At 42.1% G+C, this 19715-nt stretch overlaps 1 protein-coding gene across 4 annotated transcripts; it reads right to left on the bottom strand.

Annotated features, from left to right (window-relative positions):
• STOML3 (stomatin like 3) lies at nucleotides 1–19447 on the bottom strand. Of its 4 annotated transcripts, none has more exons than XM_082435741.1 (7): nucleotides 17109–19447; nucleotides 10010–10113; nucleotides 9856–9928; nucleotides 7126–7208; nucleotides 5251–5454; nucleotides 3455–3589; nucleotides 1–2109 (listed from the first exon to the last, which is right to left on the bottom strand). In XM_082435741.1, the coding sequence occupies exons 1-7, from the start codon at nucleotides 17158–17160 to the stop codon at nucleotides 1885–1887; spliced, it is 876 nt and encodes a 291-aa protein (XP_082291867.1). In that variant the 5' UTR covers nucleotides 17161–19447; the 3' UTR covers nucleotides 1–1884. The 4 variants fall into 4 exon arrangements, with proteins under 4 accessions (XP_082291867.1, XP_082291870.1, XP_082291869.1 ...); XM_082435744.1 differs by having other exon boundaries at nucleotides 16295–18245; XM_082435743.1 differs by lacking the exon at nucleotides 17109–19447 and adding an exon at nucleotides 14450–14638.
• Nucleotides 19448–19715: the final 268 nt, after the last annotated feature.

The following is a 19715-nucleotide window of genomic DNA, read 5'->3' as shown; positions in this document are numbered from 1 at the left end:
TTTTGAAAATATATGCGCACTCTATGGCTTCTTTATTTTTAAGAGGTTTTTTGGTTTTTGGTGTTTAGAGAGGAAGAATAGAGTTTGCAAGCTATTCTTGATGACTTGTGGCTCTTGGGACTAATGATAGAGTGAAAACATGAAGCCCACAGGCTAATGTTACCCAGGGATTTCTACCAACCAAACCTTGTACAAGCGTCGTCACTTGTAAGCAAACAAACTGGAGCTTGCAGCCTCCTTATGCCTTGTCTCACCCTCTGACAAAGGTGCTGGGAGGCTGAGATTGGCCCCCAGTCCCAGCAGGAGGACACACAACCAGAGAGTTGAATGCAATCTGCCTAGAGGAGGTGATGATATATTTGCAGCCGGAAGCCTCATGCCTTTTTAGTCTTTTTTTTTCTTCAGGTGGAATACTCTTTATTTTTACTAAATGATTAGTCTTCTAAATAATTAGAAAGCTTCTATAAAATTAGTATTTCTAGGTGATTTCTGTATTATATGTTACTTCCATTTTTCTCTTTTTTTTTTACTGGAGTATAATTGCTTTACAATGTTGTGTTAGTTTCTGCTGTACAACAAAGTGCATCAGCTATGTGTATACATATATCCCCTCCCTCCTGGACCTCCCTCCTATCCATCCCACCCATCTAGGTCATCACAGAGCACTGAGCTGAGCCCCCCACGCTATACCGCAGGTTCCCACTAGCTATCTATTTTACACATGATAGTGTGTTTAACATCAAAATCAATCACAATTTTAAGCATTGTGGGGTTTTGCTGTAACGATTGGAAATTTAGCCAATAATAAATTTAGCCAACTTTGGAATTAGGAAGCAAATAGCTAAGTATTGGAAATTTAGCCAATAATCACTTTGGAATTATACGGCAAATAGCTAGTAGAAATATGTGTTACTTTGCAGATTATCTAGAGTGCTTCTTAAACCCATTAAAAAGTAATTCTGGGGTTTCCTTGGTGGCGCAGTGGTTAAGAATCCGCCTGCCAATGCAGGGGACACGGGTTCAAGCCCTGGTCCGGGAAGATCCCACATGCCGTGGAGCAACTAAGCCTATGCGCCACAACTACTGCGCCTGCCCTCTAAAGCCTGCGAGCCACAACTACTGAGTCCCTGTGCCACAGCTACGGAAGCCCGCGTGCCTAGAGCTCGTGCTCCACAACAAAGAGTAGCGCCCGCTCGCCACAACTAGAGAAAGCCCACGCGCAGCAACGAAGACCCAATGCAGCCAAAAATAAATAAATAAAATAAATAAACAAATTTTTTAAAAAGTAATTTCCCCCAGCTACTACAAGAAAGTTCCTGCTCTAAGTCAGGGACACCTACTCACTGATTCTCATAAGAATAATGCAAAGTATGTTTATGTTCTTAAAAATAAAAGCAGGGCTTCCCTGGTGGCGCAGTGGTTGAGAATCTGCCTGCCAATGCAGGGGCCATGGGTTCGAGCCCTGGTCTGGGAAGATCCCACATGCCGCGGAGCAACTAGACCCGTGAGCCACAACTACTGAGCCTGCGCGTCTGGAGCCTGTGCTCCCAACAAGAGAGGCCGCTATAGTGAGAGGCCCGCGCACCGCGATGAAGAGTGGTCCCCGCTCGCCGCAACTAGAGAAAGCCCTTGCACAGAAACGAAGACCCAACACAGCCAAAAATAAATTAATTAAAAAAAATTAAAATTAAAATTAAAAAAGTAGTATATGGCCCTTCTTTTTTCTTTTTCTTTTTTTATAGCCTCTATAGCATCTCCCTGCTAATGCTGTTCCAGCTGCAGAGTTACTCTGCTTAAATAGTGTTGAAATTCTCAACGCTTCTCACTGCTGGTCTCCACAGGAACAGGTGTGCCTCCCTAAGCAATGGCTGCAGCAGGGGGATGTCAGGTTCTGTTAGGGACCGTCTTGTGGTTATTGTAGCTGATGCCGCCCATGCCCTCTAGTACGTTCGTGGGCAGAGGAAACACAATGGTGGAATTCTTCTCTGTGGCCACGGTGGTTAAGGTCTGCAGGTAACGCAGCTGGAGGGCGATGGGGGACTCAGCCAGAACCTTGGAGGCTGACTTCAGGGCTTCAGAAGCATTCATTTCTCCTTCTGCTGCAAGTACCTAAATCGACAGAAATAAAAGCCTTTAGACGCACACGTTTACAGCTGTCACTAGTGCTTTCTTTTCCTGGGTCTGCACTGGTACTTCTCTCCCAGCCCCTACTTGGCCACCCGTGTTTCATCTGCTTGCTCCTTTGGCAAGGATTAGAGTTCCACATCCTAATGTGATTAGAGAAATGTGAGGAGGTTGCAGGAAGCAGGGAGATAGCTTACAAATTATGAGTCCCTAGATTTCATTCTCAAACAAAATAAAAGCACCCGAACAAATACAGGTCCATCTACCCGAGTGATGCTCTTGAATCACCCTGGAGCCCCTCCATCGGCTGCTTTCGTTTTCAGAGAAGTCGGAAATTCAAGGCCTCCAACTGGCTTTTTTTCTATCCTTTTTACTGATCATAGGATGTTTTTTTTTAATTTCATTCTGTTGCCAATTTTGTCTCATTCTTACAGTGTAAGGATTGTTTCGAGTTCTCCCTGCTCTTGATTGCAAGCGGCAGCAAGTGCCAGTCTGCAAACCCTCGCTGGAGCTCTCCTAAGTGCCCTGCTCCTCCTCTGGTTCTCAGACTGCCCGAGAATGACCGGAAAACAGCTGCCCCTCCGTGGGCACGCACTGCCCACGTGCAAAAGCGACTCCCGCGTCAACTGCTTAGAGGCTGCTGGAGCTTAGCAGAGAATCCAGAGATAAAGTAGAGGGAAACCTCCCTCGAGTCCCAAGTAAGATTCCAAAGGGGGTACTTGGAGCATCCTAATCCTAATTGGCTTCTGAAACTTCAGGAAACCCATCCGCACAGATACGAGGGCTATGGATCCAACAGATTCAAGAACGCTCGAGACCAAGCTGCACTCACATTTTGTAATTCTAACCTGGATTGCAGCAATCCCCCTCCTTTTAATTCAGTTCACTTAACACACTAGGAGGAAGATACTCCAAAGACAGGCACCCAGTTGCTGCATCAGAATCATCAGCTTTATAACAATGCAGGTTCCTGGGCCCACCAGAGACTCTGCTTCACCGAGTCTGAGGTGAGGCCTGGGAATTGGTGTTTGCTTTGCTCATCTCTCTCTAGGAGGCTCTGCTGTGTGGCCAGCGTGGGGACCCACCTGGCTGAGTCACTGAGTATGTTGCCAATCACCCTTGACCCAAGACCTAATACCAAGCTGCCTCAAGGTGCATTACGCTGCCTACGAGCTTTTAACTCGAGGGGAAATTCTCAGTAAAAACTGTGAAAAAGAAACCCTCTTCTTATTGAAATCCTTGAGGGGACCTGAGCTTCCTTTCAAGCCCCATCCTTGTTGGCTCCAAGGCTGGGAAGCTCGCCCTCCAGTACAGATGCAGTCGCCCTTACCCTGGCCCTGGCTTCCCGGGTGGCCTCGGCCTCAGCAGCCATGGACCTCTGCAACTGCCCGGGAATCCGGACGTCTTTGATTTCCACTTGGGCCACCTGGATCCCCCACAGCTTGGTGGCATCATCAAGTAAAGTCTGTTTCCAAGTCAAAAGAAAGGTGGTTGATCAGAAGACAGGTGTGCAATCGAAGTTTCTGATACATGTTATATATGCAAGAGAAGTCCTCTTCTTTTTCTCCTTCTGTATTTACAGCGTTTGGAGTGAGACAGTCTGGAAAGGGGATAGGAGTTCTTATCGCCCACTTCCTGGCATTGAAGTGAATCCTGGGAAGGATTCAGAAACAAAACTTGATAGGTCTTTTAATAGGTGGTCTCTGAGCAGGTCCACCCCAAACCATTCCTAATGAAGTATATACTGTCCATCTAGATTTGAGCAAATACCCCACATTTTCTTGTCACTGACACCAAACAGGCAGCAATGGATTTTGTCCTGGTTCTGCCATTTGCAGCTGTGAATCATTGGGCCCGTTACTTAACCTTTCTGATTCTCAGTTTTCATACTATAAAAGGTTTTCTTTCAGGATTGTCATGAGTTTTGGAGATAATACATGTTAAAATATCTATTGGTGCCCAGCAACAATAACTCAGTACATATTATCACTGGGTACTTTTTGAGATATTATTTGTCTTGCTCTGTTTAACCTCTGACCCGTGGCTCAGTTTTAAACAGGTAGCAAGGTTTATATTTTTAGAGCAGAAGAAGCCTAAAATCAAAGACATCCTCATCTTTTGTTAAGCTTAAGACCACTGAAGATATCTTGCTGGTTATCCTGGAGGGGAAGGGATGAGAAGGAATGCCTTGAGAAATAGTGAGACCAGATGGGTAGTTCCCTCAAAGGGGAAAGGGCAGAGATCTATGTGATACCAAATAGCAAGTGAGCCCTAGCTTTTCCGTGATCCCTGCAGAGAGCTGGGAGATGGGGAGACCTCACAAGAAGCCAGTGACCTGACTGTGATGGGCAAACAACTGAGTCATTGAACTTGTGTGGCTCTTAGAATGACGTGGAGAGTTATCGTGCAGAACTGATATTATCGTATAAAACCTCAGGGACTTTGCACTACCTTAGGGACTGGAGGAGAGGCCAAGAAGGACCAAAGTTGAATTTCCCTCTTAACTTACGGAAGGCAGGCTCAGAAGCAAAATGTAATTGATTCAGGAAAACACAAAAATGTGATTGTCTGTAATCTAGGGTGTACGAGAGGTGAGATGGATACCTGTTACATCCTCATCAATATTATAATTATGATTACTCTTCATGTCATTATTGATATTAGTACATGAAGTCGGATTTCCCAGGGACAGCAGGTCCTGTGCTGTCTCGACCAAACCTCCTTCTAGCATTCACATTCCCCTGAAATGCAAGAATATACGGGCTGCCTGACAAATGGCAGCCCTTCCTCTGGAGTAATCTAAACTAAAAATAACTCTGATCTCTAAGCTCTTCAAAAAAGGCTAAAGTGTACAATGGTAATGCATAATTTTGAATTCCACACACACTCCAACAGCTCCCCGCTCCCACTCAGATTTTTAAATCTGGACCTCATGATTATAAAAAAAAAAAAAAAAGTGAAATCCCAAACTGAAGCCCATCTGTTTAGAGCAGTTGTGTATATGTGTGTATGTGTGTGTGTGTGTACACATGGGGAGGGTTGCTTTGGACTGCTGATATTTGATCATCACTGTTAATTAAAATGAGTGAATGAAAGAGGTAGGCTATTGGTCCTTGATGTCTTTACCTGGATGCTATGGGCAATCTCTTCCCGGCCAGCTAAGATTTGGGACAAGGTCTGTGTCCCTAAGACATTTCTCAGAGTGGTCTGAGCCAGCAGAAATGTGGCTTGGTGGACATCGTTGACGTTAGCCACTGCCGAGACGGCACTATAGATTCTGTAATAGACCACTCCATCCACTTGAGTGGTCACAGAGTCTCTGGTGAGGATCTGGAGATCAAGAACATAGAAAATCACATGTTTATGACTTTCACAATGATTGATCAACAAAGGGTCAGCCAGTCCCAGAGCCCTCTCCACAGGAGGAGAGCTTCAATGACAACTCATGCCAGCATCACCAAAAATCTGTCCTGGCTTGAATATACTATCATCCTTGTTGATAGCAAAATTCCTACACGGGTGTGATCTGTACCTATCCCTGTAACTTCATCTTAGAGAAGTCAGAAGTGAAATAGGTATTTCCATTTTAAAATGTAATAGTAGAACCCTGTTGGAATTCTACCATCTAAATAGAGATAGAACATCTGTTTCCCTGATACCTGAAATCTTTTTGGTTCTTAGTTTCATCAGGCTTGATGAATAGCAGTGCTTCTTAGAAAACATAGATGGCACCAGAGACCGTGTTCTGTATTCAAATAAAGAAAAATCAATTTATAGAGGCTCTGCATTAATTGTTCTGAATTAACATGACAAGGTACTTTGGAGCAAATGAGCTTTCTGTGGGTACCACGAAAGCAGGACCTAGAACTCCCTTCTCCCGTCTAGAACTGTTTACTATGGAGCCAGAAAAGGCCCATGATAGTCCCTAAACATCCTAAGCTCTCTTATGATTAGGGCTGAATTCCAAAGTAAGGACTCTGCAGTTCCCGCCAATGGCATGAAGACATCATTGTTGAGTCTCGACTGAGTTTTCTGGACCAGAGAGAGGAAAATTAACATTTCCTCATAAATGTTGATTTTCTCACTTCTCATCCCCTTTGCCCTCCCACACATTTTCTTTTCTCTTCCTGGATCATTTTGTTTATCACAAATTGACAGGATTATTAGCAATTCTGTTTCTCTTCCTTATCACCCAGTTACTGGGTCTGGTCATTTAGTTGCTGTACTTTAAGAATTGAAAAGAACTATCTGAAATCCAGTTACAGGTGAGCCCTGTACAGTGTCTGCTCTTTCCCCATGCACACTCCACTTTGTTGCATCCAAACACTCAAAAAATTTAGTGCAGTACACACGGCTATATTTAAAATGGGTAACCAACAAGGACCTACTGTATAGCACAGGGAACTCTGCTCATTATTCTGTAACAACCTAAATGGGAAAAGAATTTGAAAAAGAATAGATATACATATACATATAACTGAATCACTTTGCTATACACCTGAAAGTAACACAACATTGTTAGCCAACTATGCTCCAATATAAAATAAAAAGTTAACAAAATTTAATGCAGAGGTGAGTGATATCGATATTACTAAAACATTTCCGGAGACGGTGATGGAAAGGATAAAGTCATAACCAGTCACCAAATCAATTTCAGCCCCCTCGTACAATGATTTATCAGACTCTTCCAGGGATCGGCTTGTCATTCTCCATCCCAGTTTCTCTGCCATCTGTATCCCTTCTCTCTCTTCTCTCAGACTTTCTCCCACCCAGTCATTGCAGGTCTTCTAGCAATTCAGCCCTTGCCCTTGGCTTCATTCTCATTTGGTGAAACAAAGTCCAGTAGTCTCAGGAGCCACCTAGGACTCCCCAAGCAGATCTCTAAGAATTCAGTTCATCTTTCCCTTTATAGTTTGAAAACATATGATACAGTCTCAATTGTCCCTGTAACAGGGAAGATATTGGTTTTATTTCTAGAAACGTAGCTTTAATCAGCATTACCTCCTGTGGAGGGATGTTGCACGTAACGGTCCGGAGATCAACTTTGACAAACATGTCTATGCAAGGCAGGACCAGGATCAAACCTATGCAAAAGAAAATATGGTTTAAAATTTCACCCGACTGAAAATAACTGCAACAAATTGTCTGCTAGCTATACAGTACATTATTTGCGTGGGACTATAAATGCTTCTCAGATGATCTTCCATATGTACACCTATAACTTTGGGGAAATTATTTCCTGCTATGAGTCAATGACTAAAGAAAAGTGATTCCCTAGAAATTAAAATCTTTTGGTAAAAAACTGAAGATCCTTGACAATTAATTTTTAGATTTTCTTTTGTAAAACATTCAACTTACTTCTACCCAAGTGTTGAGTGTGACATTTATTTAAAAGGATATTTTGGAAATTAGTTTCTTTATGTTAAAAGTATCTGTATAAAAGATTCAATCGATAGACTTTAGACCTTGAATATCAGTGACTGTCAACATTCTCTTTTATCTTCATTAGTACTGAAGGAATGTTAGAATTGAAATCTTCCCAGGATTTCAGTGTCCCCAAAACCAATGTATTACAAAATTTATAGTTTCTCTGTAGCTGTGTTCTAGTTTATATACAATGGCATTCCTCAGTTGTAAATACTTTTACTTATCTCTTGTGAAGATTTGGATTGAGGTAGGGATAGGGCTAAGGAAACTCATTTGAGGATTCTATGACTCCTTAACATTGCCCTGGGGAAGTTTCTCTACAGCAAGAGTTATAGAGATTAGAACCACAAGTCATGTCAGCAAGATGGGGACACCAATACATTTTCATTTACCAGAAGGATTCTGTGCTATTGTTTTTGTTTCAAAGAAGGAGCAAGTTTCTACACTGAGTATCATGAAAAGTACTGGTAGCATCAACAGAAAACACGGCTAAGGTGCTTTCTTTCTTTTGGTGTCTAAACCTTACTGGGGTAAGGATTACTTCCTAATTTACCTTTTTTTTTTTTTGGTGCTAAGTCACCAGTTAAGATCATGGCCCTTAGAACTAGAGAGAGTTAAGTTCCAGCCCTACAACTTACGAGCTTGTGACCTGCGAACATTTATCTAATTTTTCTGAGCTTCAGTCACCTAATATCTATAAGATGGCGGTGAAGATTAAGCATGTGTCAACAAGATAATAAAATAAAATACTAAACATAGTGCCAGGCATGTATTCAGTGCTCAAAAGTAGCAGCTCCTGTTATGAATACTTTTATTATTAAAGAATAATTTACTATTTACAGAAGTGGAGATGTTTTCCATTAGCAATTTGACCTGTTTTCCTCTGGCTCTTATGACATTCTGAGGTAACTCCTTAGTCCCAGCGACATGTATGACGAGATTAGTTATCCTGGGCGATTTAGTGGTGAACTCTTCTGGGAAAATTCATTTAAAAGAGACTTTTCTCTAGAGTCCTGCAAGTTATAGCTATTTGACCTCTCTCAAATCCAATTTTATTCTAATTTATAATCTTGGCTCCACCAGGTGAGACATGACCAGGAAGAGGTTAACTTTGTTCTGGTATTTCTCACTTGGATAATTCTAACACCTCTATTTGGACAAACTCATAAAAATATCCATAATAAGCAATTTTTGCCCTCTTTCTCTTAGGTTCCTTATTAGACAAGTAGGATTATATCAATACTACTTGAAATGGCCAAGTCTCCGTAACAAGCTTCCCCTTTGGAAGTTTCTCATATGTTTAAAAATGTAACAGATACCTGAGTGCCTACCGTAGTACATGGCCAAGTGCAAAGCTCACAGAGTGAATAAGGAAGTTCCTTCCCCCCAGAGACCCTACAGTGCAGTTGGAGGGAGAATGATTTTACTTAAATACATCACATTAGGGGGCAGAAAGCAAATGTTATTAGAGAAGTATAGCAAATAACCATTCTCTTCCATGTGCCTTCCAAGATGCTGTTTGGAGAGCCTCCCCTGTCAAGAATATTAGAACCTATCGTATGAAATTGCCATTTTGGTGGGTCGAAACCAAACATTAGCAATTTCATAGGGTTCAACAAAATATACACAAGAGAAGTTATGAGTAGTAAATCAGTGTCTTACTCCTGAGGACTTTTAGTACCGATACTCCTGGCTCCCACAAAAGAAAATCCCATCCTTTTATGATATGAACAGTTTGGGACATTTTTTATTCTGAGGCTGTAGAGAAAGGATGGAAATAAAGACCACATTTGACGAAAGGAATTGTCAAATGGCTTCCAGCTCTATGTTGCTCTTAATCTACTTGTCAAGAGAGGACATTACATTTGACTTTTCCATTGGCTCTTTCAAAGAGTGAGAATCAAAAACCAGCTCCCGGAATCCTCTCCCTGAGTAACTTCATTGTCTAGCTTGGCCATTTCCTCCCTCCCTTCATTCTTCTTTCATTCTCTTAGTGGCCCTGGTGATAAGGGACACCCCGCCAATGTAACCGGAGCCACTCTTTGTTCACATTCACTGAAACTCTCAGGGGGAGTGTTAGAACGCTGATCCAGGTTCCAAATCTCTCCAGCTAATGGTCTAGTGATCACTCCTGTTAACTCAAGTAAGAGGACAAGATCCTTCAATTGTACAGAAAGGCAAGGGCTCCAGCTTCCTGTGATTTTTTTTTTTTTTTCAATAAATGTTGCCAGAGAAAATTTTTGGTGGCAGTAGTAGCAGTAATAGGTGCCCGTGATCCTTATCACAAGCAGGGCAGTGTCATACCTGGCCCTTTGGCTTTGTCAGCTTGGATGCGTCCCAGTCGGAATACAACAGCACGTTCGTACTCCTTAATGATCTAAGAGATTAAGGGAGAGCATTTAGTCTTAATGATTCATCAGCTCATAGAGAGAGCCCAGCTTATTCCCCAGGGTATTACCTTCAAGCACATCCATATGGAGATAGGGAAAGTAATGATCATCAACAGGAAAGAAAACGAAAACAGGATCCAGCCACATACACCAAGCCCTTTACTCTTGACGCCTAGGAAATGAGGAGGCAATTCTGTAACTGACATGGTTCTTAGGAAAGCGATTCAGCTGCTTGGATGAGGAAACCATCCAGAGGGCTGGCCAAGCCAGGGTGGGGCTGAGGAAGCAACCTGAATCCACACACACGCGTGATTGCAGTAAACGCCACACGCACGCGCGCACACACACACACACACACACGCACGGAAAATATTCCTTCAGGTTTTTAGATGAAAACTGACCTGTCCCTTCCAAGAAAAGTCTCAGAGCAATCAATAACAGTAATTACCATTACATTTACATAGGGCTGCCACGGTTTATTATTCTCAAAACACATAAAACTACCTGCCTCAGGATCATCAGGGTGTCATTTTAAAAGACAGATTTCTGGGCCCCCAGAATTCTCCAGGGGAAGTCAAGGCAACCTCTGGGGCGGATAGGTAGGTACTCTTATCCCCAAACAAGTCAATAGAGCACAAGGAAAAACATTTTCCAGAGTGCTTACGTTTGAGTTTCTATGAGAGTCTTTAACTTACCAGTGTGGTGGCCTCAGGAAAGACACCCGATCTTTCTGAGCCTCCATTTCTTCATCTGTAGGATGGGGATAGACACTACCTACCTTTAAGGATTCGATGAGGATTAAATGAGATTATTTATATAAGGCACCTAGCCCAAACATTAATATCTACCTTAGTAAATGTATATTACTACACTTATTCCCATCTTACAGATTGATAGATACTTTAGAATTCTTTATATTCACTATTTCACCTTGTTTTCAGTCCTTGCTGCTTCTTGGTTCTCTTCTCCTTGACAACGAGCCCCATCCTCACCCCTCCACTTCCTCCGATTGATTTCACATTCTCCACACAAGCACTAGAACTAATCATCTTTGCTAGATAGCTCTCCTCAGATGATCCACGAACACCTTATGCTATTATGCGTCTATCTCAGTTAATGTCTTAACCATCCACATTATTATCCAGGTTAGAGACACAAGGTCATCACTGCCTCTTCCCTATCCAACTACAGAAGTCACTAAGCCTCATTGATACCACCTCAAATTCAGCCTCACTTATCCATTTTACTGCAACGGGTTCATTGGCGAACAGAAATTCATGAATATTTACAAGGGTTCTAGGGTTTTGCTCTTACAGATAATGCTGTGACGAATCCTTTTTAATGTGTGTCTTTGTGCACTTGTGTAGGATGAATTCCTGGCAGTGGAAGTGTTAGGTCAAAGGGATCAGTATTTACAGTTTTGATAGATGGTAAGTGCCCTTCAAAGAGTTTGTACTCTGTGCATATTCCCACATGCCCCGTCCTCACTAGATATTTTCAGTCTTCTCAGTGGTGACATTCTGACAGATGAAAAGTATCTAAGTTTTAGATACATATTTCCTATTAAAACCTTTTGAGTGCAAAGGTCCTTTTACAGGCTTTAAATATACATAAAGATATACTCAATAACAATAAGGACCTGCCTGCATACACCAAAGTTTAAGTTCCCAAAATATCACCTTCCATAACTTTGGACCACATTGAGGTGATCAGACTATTATTATGCAGGATGAAAAGACATTTTGTGCCTTCTCATGGGATCTCTGTTGTATTTTATTTATTAGCGCTTTTTAAAATTATTAGTAATAACACAGCTTGTATATACATTCTCACTGTTAAAAAAAAAAAATCCAAGAAATACAGATAAAACTAAAATCCCCCGATCATCCTCTCCTCAGTCCACTTTCATCTAGAATGTTTCCATAGTTATCAACTTGGTGTATGTCCTTATAGACCCATTCCTATGTATTTACATACATGTATCTACAATTAGAAAACACTTGGTTTCGATTTGTAGGTTTTGTGAGAAAAGACATCACACTGTAAGTTTCTACTTTTTTAAACTGAATATGTTTGGGAGATATTTCCATGTCATTACATCTGGATCTACCTCATTCTTCTTCATTGTTGCCTCCTATCCTAAATTTGTGACTCAGTTTACTTAGCCATTCTCCTATTGATGGATATTATGGTCACTTGCAATTTTGCCTTTACAAACAAGGCTGCAATAGCTGTGCTTGTACACGCCTCTCCCAGACACTCTGCATCTTGAGGAAAGCATTGGGAAGGCAGCACAGTTCTTGAGCCCTCTGGTGTGTTCCCTCCCTGCTGACACGGCCGCATTTGGTGTTCAGGAACTTTGGGGTGCTGGGGGCTGTGACAGTAGCACTGCTGCACACACAGGCAGCTGGGATTCCAACAAGGACATCAGCTATGCTTTATGCCCTGAGCAAGCCCTGGACATGTCCAGACTAGCTACAGCCTTAACACCAAGCTGCAAAAGCAAGTGCTTGTCGCAGAGAAAACTGGCCTGACCTCCGGGAGCTCCTCTGCAGTCCCACCCAGCCCTATAGCATCATTACCTGTGAGCGAGGCTCTGTTAAGCACTAAATGTGCAGAGAGAGACCAGAGATGAGAACACGATTAATCTTCCAAGATTTACACCTGAGCGTTAGAATTAGCCAGGCCGCTGCTGCTGGGAGGATGGGTGGAGCCTGGGGGTGTCGTTAGCTGCCGGTGAAAGTGGGACTGTCGGCTTCCCCGCAGGGCTCGGCAGCTCAGCCTTGCGAGCAGCGAGCACAAAACACTGCTTCTGCAGCTTCCTGCAGAGCAGATCTTTCAGCCAGCCTTGCCCCTCCCCACCTCGCCCGCAGTTAAAACTGTGGGTGCTGCGCTGAGAATTGGATTTGAGGATTCCAATTCCAATTCAAAGGAAATACTGGGATCGTATGACAAAGGCTCTTCAGAAATCTCCCTTTACCTCAACCTACACAAGGATTCTTCCAGAGACTTCCCTGAGCCATTCCCTGGAGGGGACGATGGGAAGAAAATGGGCCACACACCCTCTCTGTTAGCCATGAAGCCCTGAGCTCATCTGATCATCTCCTGCTTTATCCAGATCCATGGATGGGTGTTTTCTATGGGTAACTGTCACCATACCATAAAGCCATCATCATATTACTTCCTGGTAGAGAAATGGACTTTGTCACCCCCGGAAAATTGCCCGCCGGTTTCTCATTCATCCACTGAACAGATATTTTACCAGTTTATATGCCAGGCACACTGTGCTAGAGCTGCAGATACAAAAGAGAATAAGATGGGGAACTTTCCGACAAGAGCTGGAACATCTTTCCCTCAATCTGCAAAATGAAAGGTGATCCATAATGCACAGAACCTGAGGCCCAGCGCTGCTGGCACTGGGAAGGACTCTGGGACTTCAGTTGGGAGGACTTTAAAGATAACTGAGGCCAACCCTGCATTTTGCAGCCAGAAAACTTCCTGGTCAGTGTTGTCACCATCATCTCAATCTCTCTTTAGGTAAAGTGGTACCCACATGTTCCACAGTCTTAGGCAGTGAGGCAAAACTAAGCTTCATTTGTCGAGGCACGCCCCTGGGGCTTTGTTCCTGGAGCTTAGATGCAGCCCATAGCACCAGAGGAGATTTAAATACCCTCTAGGACTAGGGATAAACACTCAAGGCAAGATTTGTAGCTCGTGTGAGGCTAGGAAATAAGGAAGAATATTCTAGATCACTAACTCCACTTAGATAGCTTTAGAAGTGGAAATGAATTTTAGGAAATAAAACAGACTAGGTGACTTGGTGGCTTATTTCTCAACTTTGGCTTGATCAACAGTACTTAAATATTAGATCAATTCTATATGCAATCCATGCCCACACATCTGTGTTACTGTAAATAGTCATTTCCTCTCAAAGCAGAAATAACCATTTAGGTAACAAGACAGTGTTTAAAATACCAAAACTGAATGATGTACATTACACATCAGGGAAATGGAAATGAAAACCACAATGAAATAAAAATACACAGCTTCCAGAATGGCAAATGCTAAAGACTGACAGTGCCACATTTTAGCAAGGGTGTGGAGCAATGGGAATTCTCATGTTCAAGAATTGATACAATTATCTTGAAAAACTATTTGGAAGTATCTATTAAAGCCAAACACACACTTACTTTACGACTCAGTATTCAACTTCTAAGTAATATCTCAGAGAAATGAGTGCTGATTACAGTGAAAAACATATTCAGGAATGTTTATTGCAATTTTGTTCGTAAAATCCAAGAAATGAAGAACCGTCCAAACCTACCAACAGTAAAATGAATAAATAAAGTTGTGGTATGTTCATAGAAAAGATTACTCAGGAAGAAAAAAGACAAGGTTACTGCTATACAGTATTCAAAATATGGATGAATCTCATAGACAAAATATTGGGCAAAATAAGCCAGACACAAGAGTACACACTTTTTGATTCCACGTATAAGAGTACATACCGTATGATCTCGTATTGTATCATTTCGTTCAAGAAGAGGCAAAATTAATCTATTATGTCTGAAGTCAGAGTAGTACTGTCTCTAGGTAGTGAGTGGAGTTTTGTCAGTTGGGTATTATCTGGGAAGAGATAAGGAAGCTTTGTAGAGTGCTGGAAATGTTCCATATCTTGATCTGGGTGGTGACTGCATAGACTTACACATATTGAGCCTGTGGAAATAAACAAAGACCAGCCAGCTAGAAAAGCAAAGGGTATTTATTCAGGCTCTCACAAAAGAGTCAGCCTCTATCACTTGTGTTTTGGCAGAGACTCAAAGGCAGGCAGAGGAGTGGGAAAGCTTTATGGTGGAAAACGGGGGAAGGCTTCAGGTGTGCCCTGATTGGAGGCTGTTGGCCTAGGGAAGCTGTAGACAGACAAAATAGAAGCAGAGCATCCTACGTGATTGGCGTAGGGGTACCCGCTTGGTTTTCTTTTGTTGGACCTAAGTTGGAATTGGGGACAAAAAGCAGGGGAGCTGTCAGTTGTTAATCAAGTCCTGGCCATTTGGGGCTGAATGTTACAGAAGTAATTATGTAGCTTCTGATAACAATGTGGTTTCCTGAGAATCTGACATCAAGCAGGCTGGCTTCCTGGGCTGATTATTGTAGATAAAAGGTTGGTTTTCTGGGCTGGTGGCTGCAGGTTGGTGGTCAGAATTCTATTTTTAGATATGGTCCAGCCTTTGTCTGTTGTGTATTCAGTCTGTCAAGCCAAGCACTTAAGACTTGTGCACTTTATTGTATGTATCTCATACCTCAATAAATGATTCACACGGGGACCAGAGGATACCTACGGGCGGGCTAGCATTGAAGATGGGAAACTCACTGCTTGTTCTGCATTCTCAGAAAGAAGAGGACAGAGAGGAGGGAAGAGCTTTAGCACAGCCAGCCTAGGGACAGACAGGCGACAATGCCTCACAGGGATGGAAAGTGCAGGTCCTGGGTCGGGGGACCCTACGTTCTAATTGAGACACCGTCATTTGAAAGCTAGATGACATCTCACGAGTCACTCAACCTGCTGAGGTCTTATTTTCCTTCTGTTAACCCAATCATAACTAGTTGTGAGAGTTAAATAAATTACATGTAAAGGAATTATTAGCCACATCAGGAGGCCTTCTAGTCAGCCAGGCCACTGACTAGGGTTTTCCTAGAGGTCTTAACGTCTCCTTCAGCTTGCCTCGCCATTAAAGAGATTTCCATTTTCCTTGAGCATTTCCTTTAGCACACTTACCTTTGTAAATCCTTTCTCTGCCCCTTTGAGATGTAAGTCTTTGTAAAAGCCTCTTGCTAGTTTTACGATCTGGGACTATCTTTCTCAAGGACCTGGGAGCCGTCCTCTTGAAAGGTAATCATCAGGTAGATAGCAACCCTAGCTCCCAGTCTCCGTGGGCCAGTAGGAGCCTAACTTCAGTAGGTACCGAAATTTCTGTACAGCTTGAAGACCAAATGATGTTGTCTTGTTAATGTGTCCAAGATGGAGGAGGGCAAGGGCAAACTTATCCCACAAATCTCAGAGAAAGACTGATTTGCATCTCATAAACTGCCTAAAGCATATGAAATCAGAAGTTGTAACATAATAAGCCCCATTTCGGTTTGTTCTGTGATAGTGCGGGATTTTCATTATAGTCAAAAACCAAAACCAAGTAAACCCATGAGCACTTTAAAATATTTCGCTGGTGATACAGCTTCAATCGTGCCATTTATCCAGTTGATGTCTCAACCTGTTACACGGAAACTAAAAAGTCTCATGAAACTTCTTGTTTAAAAAGATAATCAAGGTTACCCTTGAAGAGACCCCCCACTTGTACCTTCCAAATGATGTTCACTGCCTCCAATATATCCATGTTGCTAGGCCAACTTCACGAGAAAAGTTTCTTTTTCAATCCAGGTAGATACCTCTAAATGTATACTTTCTTTTACAAGCTAATAATGCCAAATGCGCTCTCTATTTCTAACCTGCGCTATGACTTCTTTAGCAACATAAAGTGTAGAGCACGGGTTAGGACACACACACATACACCACCACCACCACCATCATCATCACCTTCTGGACTTTCAACAAGTTTTTAAACTCTCCAAGACTCAATTTTCTCCACCATAAAATGAGGTTATAAAGAAATCTACCTCAGAATTATTGTAGCGTTTAAAAATATAACGTGAGCAAAATGCTTTACAATACAGAAGAGCCATTAACATTCACGGAGGCAGTTGGTAATTACAGGCTAAGTTTTCTTTCCTTCAACTTCTCTCCATGTATCAAACATGGTGTACCTCAAACCAGCTTTTCTATTTAATCATAGCACCATCAGATGATATTTGAAACTGGATAAATTTTAGCTTGTTCAACATGTCTTTGCTGGTTAATGCAAAAAATATGAATACAAAGGTAAACACAAATTCTATCTAACACTTAAGAAAAAGGGCATGTCATAGACTGCTCTTCAAGAAGCAAATAAAACCACGATAAGCAATGAATCCAAAATCCTGGGCTCTAAATGAAATTGAAGCCAATCTCAATAACGTATTAATCCACCTCGTGCTTGCTCGCTCTCTATAACGATACAACTCTCACTTTGCTTAATATACATAAAACAAACTTAAGGCAGGGAAAAAGGAACTTACCCACTAAGTTCTCTTTATCCTGTTTCTCTGGGGAGGATGCCCCAGCATCCATCTCATTCCTGAGAAGCTTTTATACTTGGCAAATATGCATAGGTTTGGAGCCAGACCTGGGCTCCAGGCAGCACCCAGATGTGCTTCGGAGAAGGAAGGGCAGAGAGACGGAATGAGAGTGAGAGAAGCTCCTCTTCTTTCGTGAACACCCTAAGGAGTAGTTTCCCTGGTGAAGGAAGCCTGTCAACATAAACAAAATGATCTCCTTCATGCGTTCAGGCTGCCGTTGTTCATAGAGAGAACTCAAAACTACGTATATGAACTTCTGACTGTGTTGCTTCTTGTAAAACATTACTATGTAGTTTTCTATACAATTTATATTTTGTAAAACACTTCTATGCAATGTGTGTAACTTGTTTATCCTTATGAACTGTCCGATACACACGGCACGTATCTCCATCCTTATGTTTCAGATGAGAAAATTTCATCCGATGCATTTTACACACTGCAGTGAGTGATCTTTTTTTTTTTTTGCGAGTGATCTTTTGAAACTCAAATCTGATCATATCTCCATCCTGCTTAAAATAATCCAATGACTGCCAATCATTAATATGTAAAGATGAGAATCCTAAGTATCCTAAAGGACCTGCTAGTCTGTCTCTCCTTCCCTTTCCAGCCTCACTCACATGGTACTCCCCTCACGCACTTAGCAAGAGCCCCATTGGCCTACTGTCAATCCCACTAACCTATATGTGTCTTCTGTGCCACAGGGCCTTTGCACGTTACCATATGCATAATTCTTTGGTTCACGTTTGTTTCTTCCTCTAGACCAGGGGTTGGGTAACTATAGCCTGCTGGGCAAATTTGCTCTACCATCAATTTTTGTAAATAAAACGTTATTGGAATACGGCCACGTCTGTTTGTTTCTATATTGTCTTTGGTCACTTTTGCACTATACCTACCTATTGAGTAGTTGCTACAGAGACTGTATAGCCTGCAAAACCTAACATATTTACTATCTTTCCCTTTACAGAAAATGTTTGCTGACTCCTACCCTACATTATAACTTCCATGAGGGGAGTGCCTGGCTAGGTCTGTTATTTTTTTTTAACACAGCACCTGCAGCATTTAGAACAATGCAGGCACATAACTGTCGTCCAACAGTCACTTGCTGAATGCATGAATAAGTAATTTATCAAAGATAACAGCTCACAAATGGCAAAGTTCTTTCTCGAATCCAGATCCCTGGGCTCCTGTCCCAGGAGTCTTTCTTTCATCATATTACTCAGAAACAAGGGCAATATTGCACTCATTCCAATACCGAAAGCACCAATCTTCTAATTTTCTGATGTTCATCTTTCTCATATCAATATTCCAAATAATATTTTGTTTGTGGAAACAAAACAACACAAAACAACCTCTGATATTTCCCAGCTCATCTTGTCTTTTCTAGTCTTTTCTTTTCTCCCAACCATGTAGTTATTTTCTTCTCAGCAACTTCATCTGAAAAAACCTCCCAGATTGTGGGTTACTTTTGCCAACTACTTGATAATCATAACTGCCTTCTCCACAAACTCAAATTACGGTAATAACCAGGCAGGGTTGTCATGCACAGTTGGTAATTTTAAGAATTAATATGGAATATTAGAACTTGGGGAAAGGAAGCTGGGGACCAGAAACAGATTAAAACAGACACACATGGGTGCACAGAGTCAGAGACTTTCAGCTTTAAAATACTTTCCTCTGCTTTCTCCTCAGACATCCTTGGTTACGGCTTGATGTGCAAATGATACTACAGGCATAGTGGTTAAGAAGTAGACTCTGGGCTCACGCTGCCTGGATTTAAAGAAATCCTGGCTCTACCATGAACTAGCTGTGTGACACTGGGTAACTTAACCCTTTCATGTTTCATTTTTTTCTTTTCATCTGTAAAATGGGCATGATGGTGGTCTTTACCAGAGTTGTCTCTGTGACAAATATGTGAAACAGTGCATGTAAAATACTCAGAATAGGGACTTCCCTGGCGGTCCAGTGGTTAAGACTCCACACTTCTACTGCAGGGGGCACGGATTCAATCCCTGGTCGGGGAGCTAAGATCCCACATGCCACCCGGCACCGCCAAAAAAAAAAAATACTCAGAATAACGACTGGCATTAATACATCATAACTATTATTCCCATGAATGGGAGCTGAGCTGTATTTCTCAGGACTCAGCTGTCTTCTTTCTAAAAATGGGAATGCTGGGTTAATTTTCACAGTATCGTCTTTTCCCCTTGTTTCAGCTGAGTAGAAGATTGCTTAGGGATTGGATGTGTTCAAACATTCATCACGTCCCTTCTCTCCCTTGTCTAATGCTTCTCCAGTTTGCTGCAAATTTGCAAACTCGAGGTCCGTTCCTGATTCTGTACTGTCAATCCATAGATTCCATTGTTTCCTCCTGGCCTCTGCTTGATCACCATGTCACCTCCACTTTGGGACTAACTTCTGATGGAAAGAGCAACAGGAAAGCTTCCTGTTTCCATCATTTCTTGCGACTAGATCATAGACAGTCTTTCCCTGGAACAGGAAGCTGCTTTCCCTCCGAATCAGATGACCCGCCATAGTCATGAAAACAAC

The sequence above is a fragment of the Balaenoptera physalus genome, assembly GCF_965194825.1.
Source record: "Balaenoptera physalus genome assembly, chromosome: 18".
NCBI classification, from domain to species: domain Eukaryota; kingdom Metazoa; phylum Chordata; class Mammalia; order Artiodactyla; family Balaenopteridae; genus Balaenoptera; species Balaenoptera physalus.
Note: the sequence above shows the minus strand (reverse complement) of the source record. Positions and strands in the feature narration are given on the sequence as shown.

Coding starts and splice junctions, on each gene's coding strand:
- STOML3 (XM_082435741.1), bottom strand. CDS start 17,160: ATGGATGCTGGGGCATCCTCCCCAGAGAAACAGGATAAAGAGAACTTA. Junction 5,455..7,125: donor GCAACATCCCTCCACAGGAG/GTAATGCTGATT, acceptor CTTGATCTCCAG/ATCCTCACCAGAGACTCTGT. Junction 3,590..5,250: donor AGATTGCCCATAGCATCCAG/GTAAAGACATCA, acceptor ACTTGGAAACAG/ACTTTACTTGATGATGCCAC.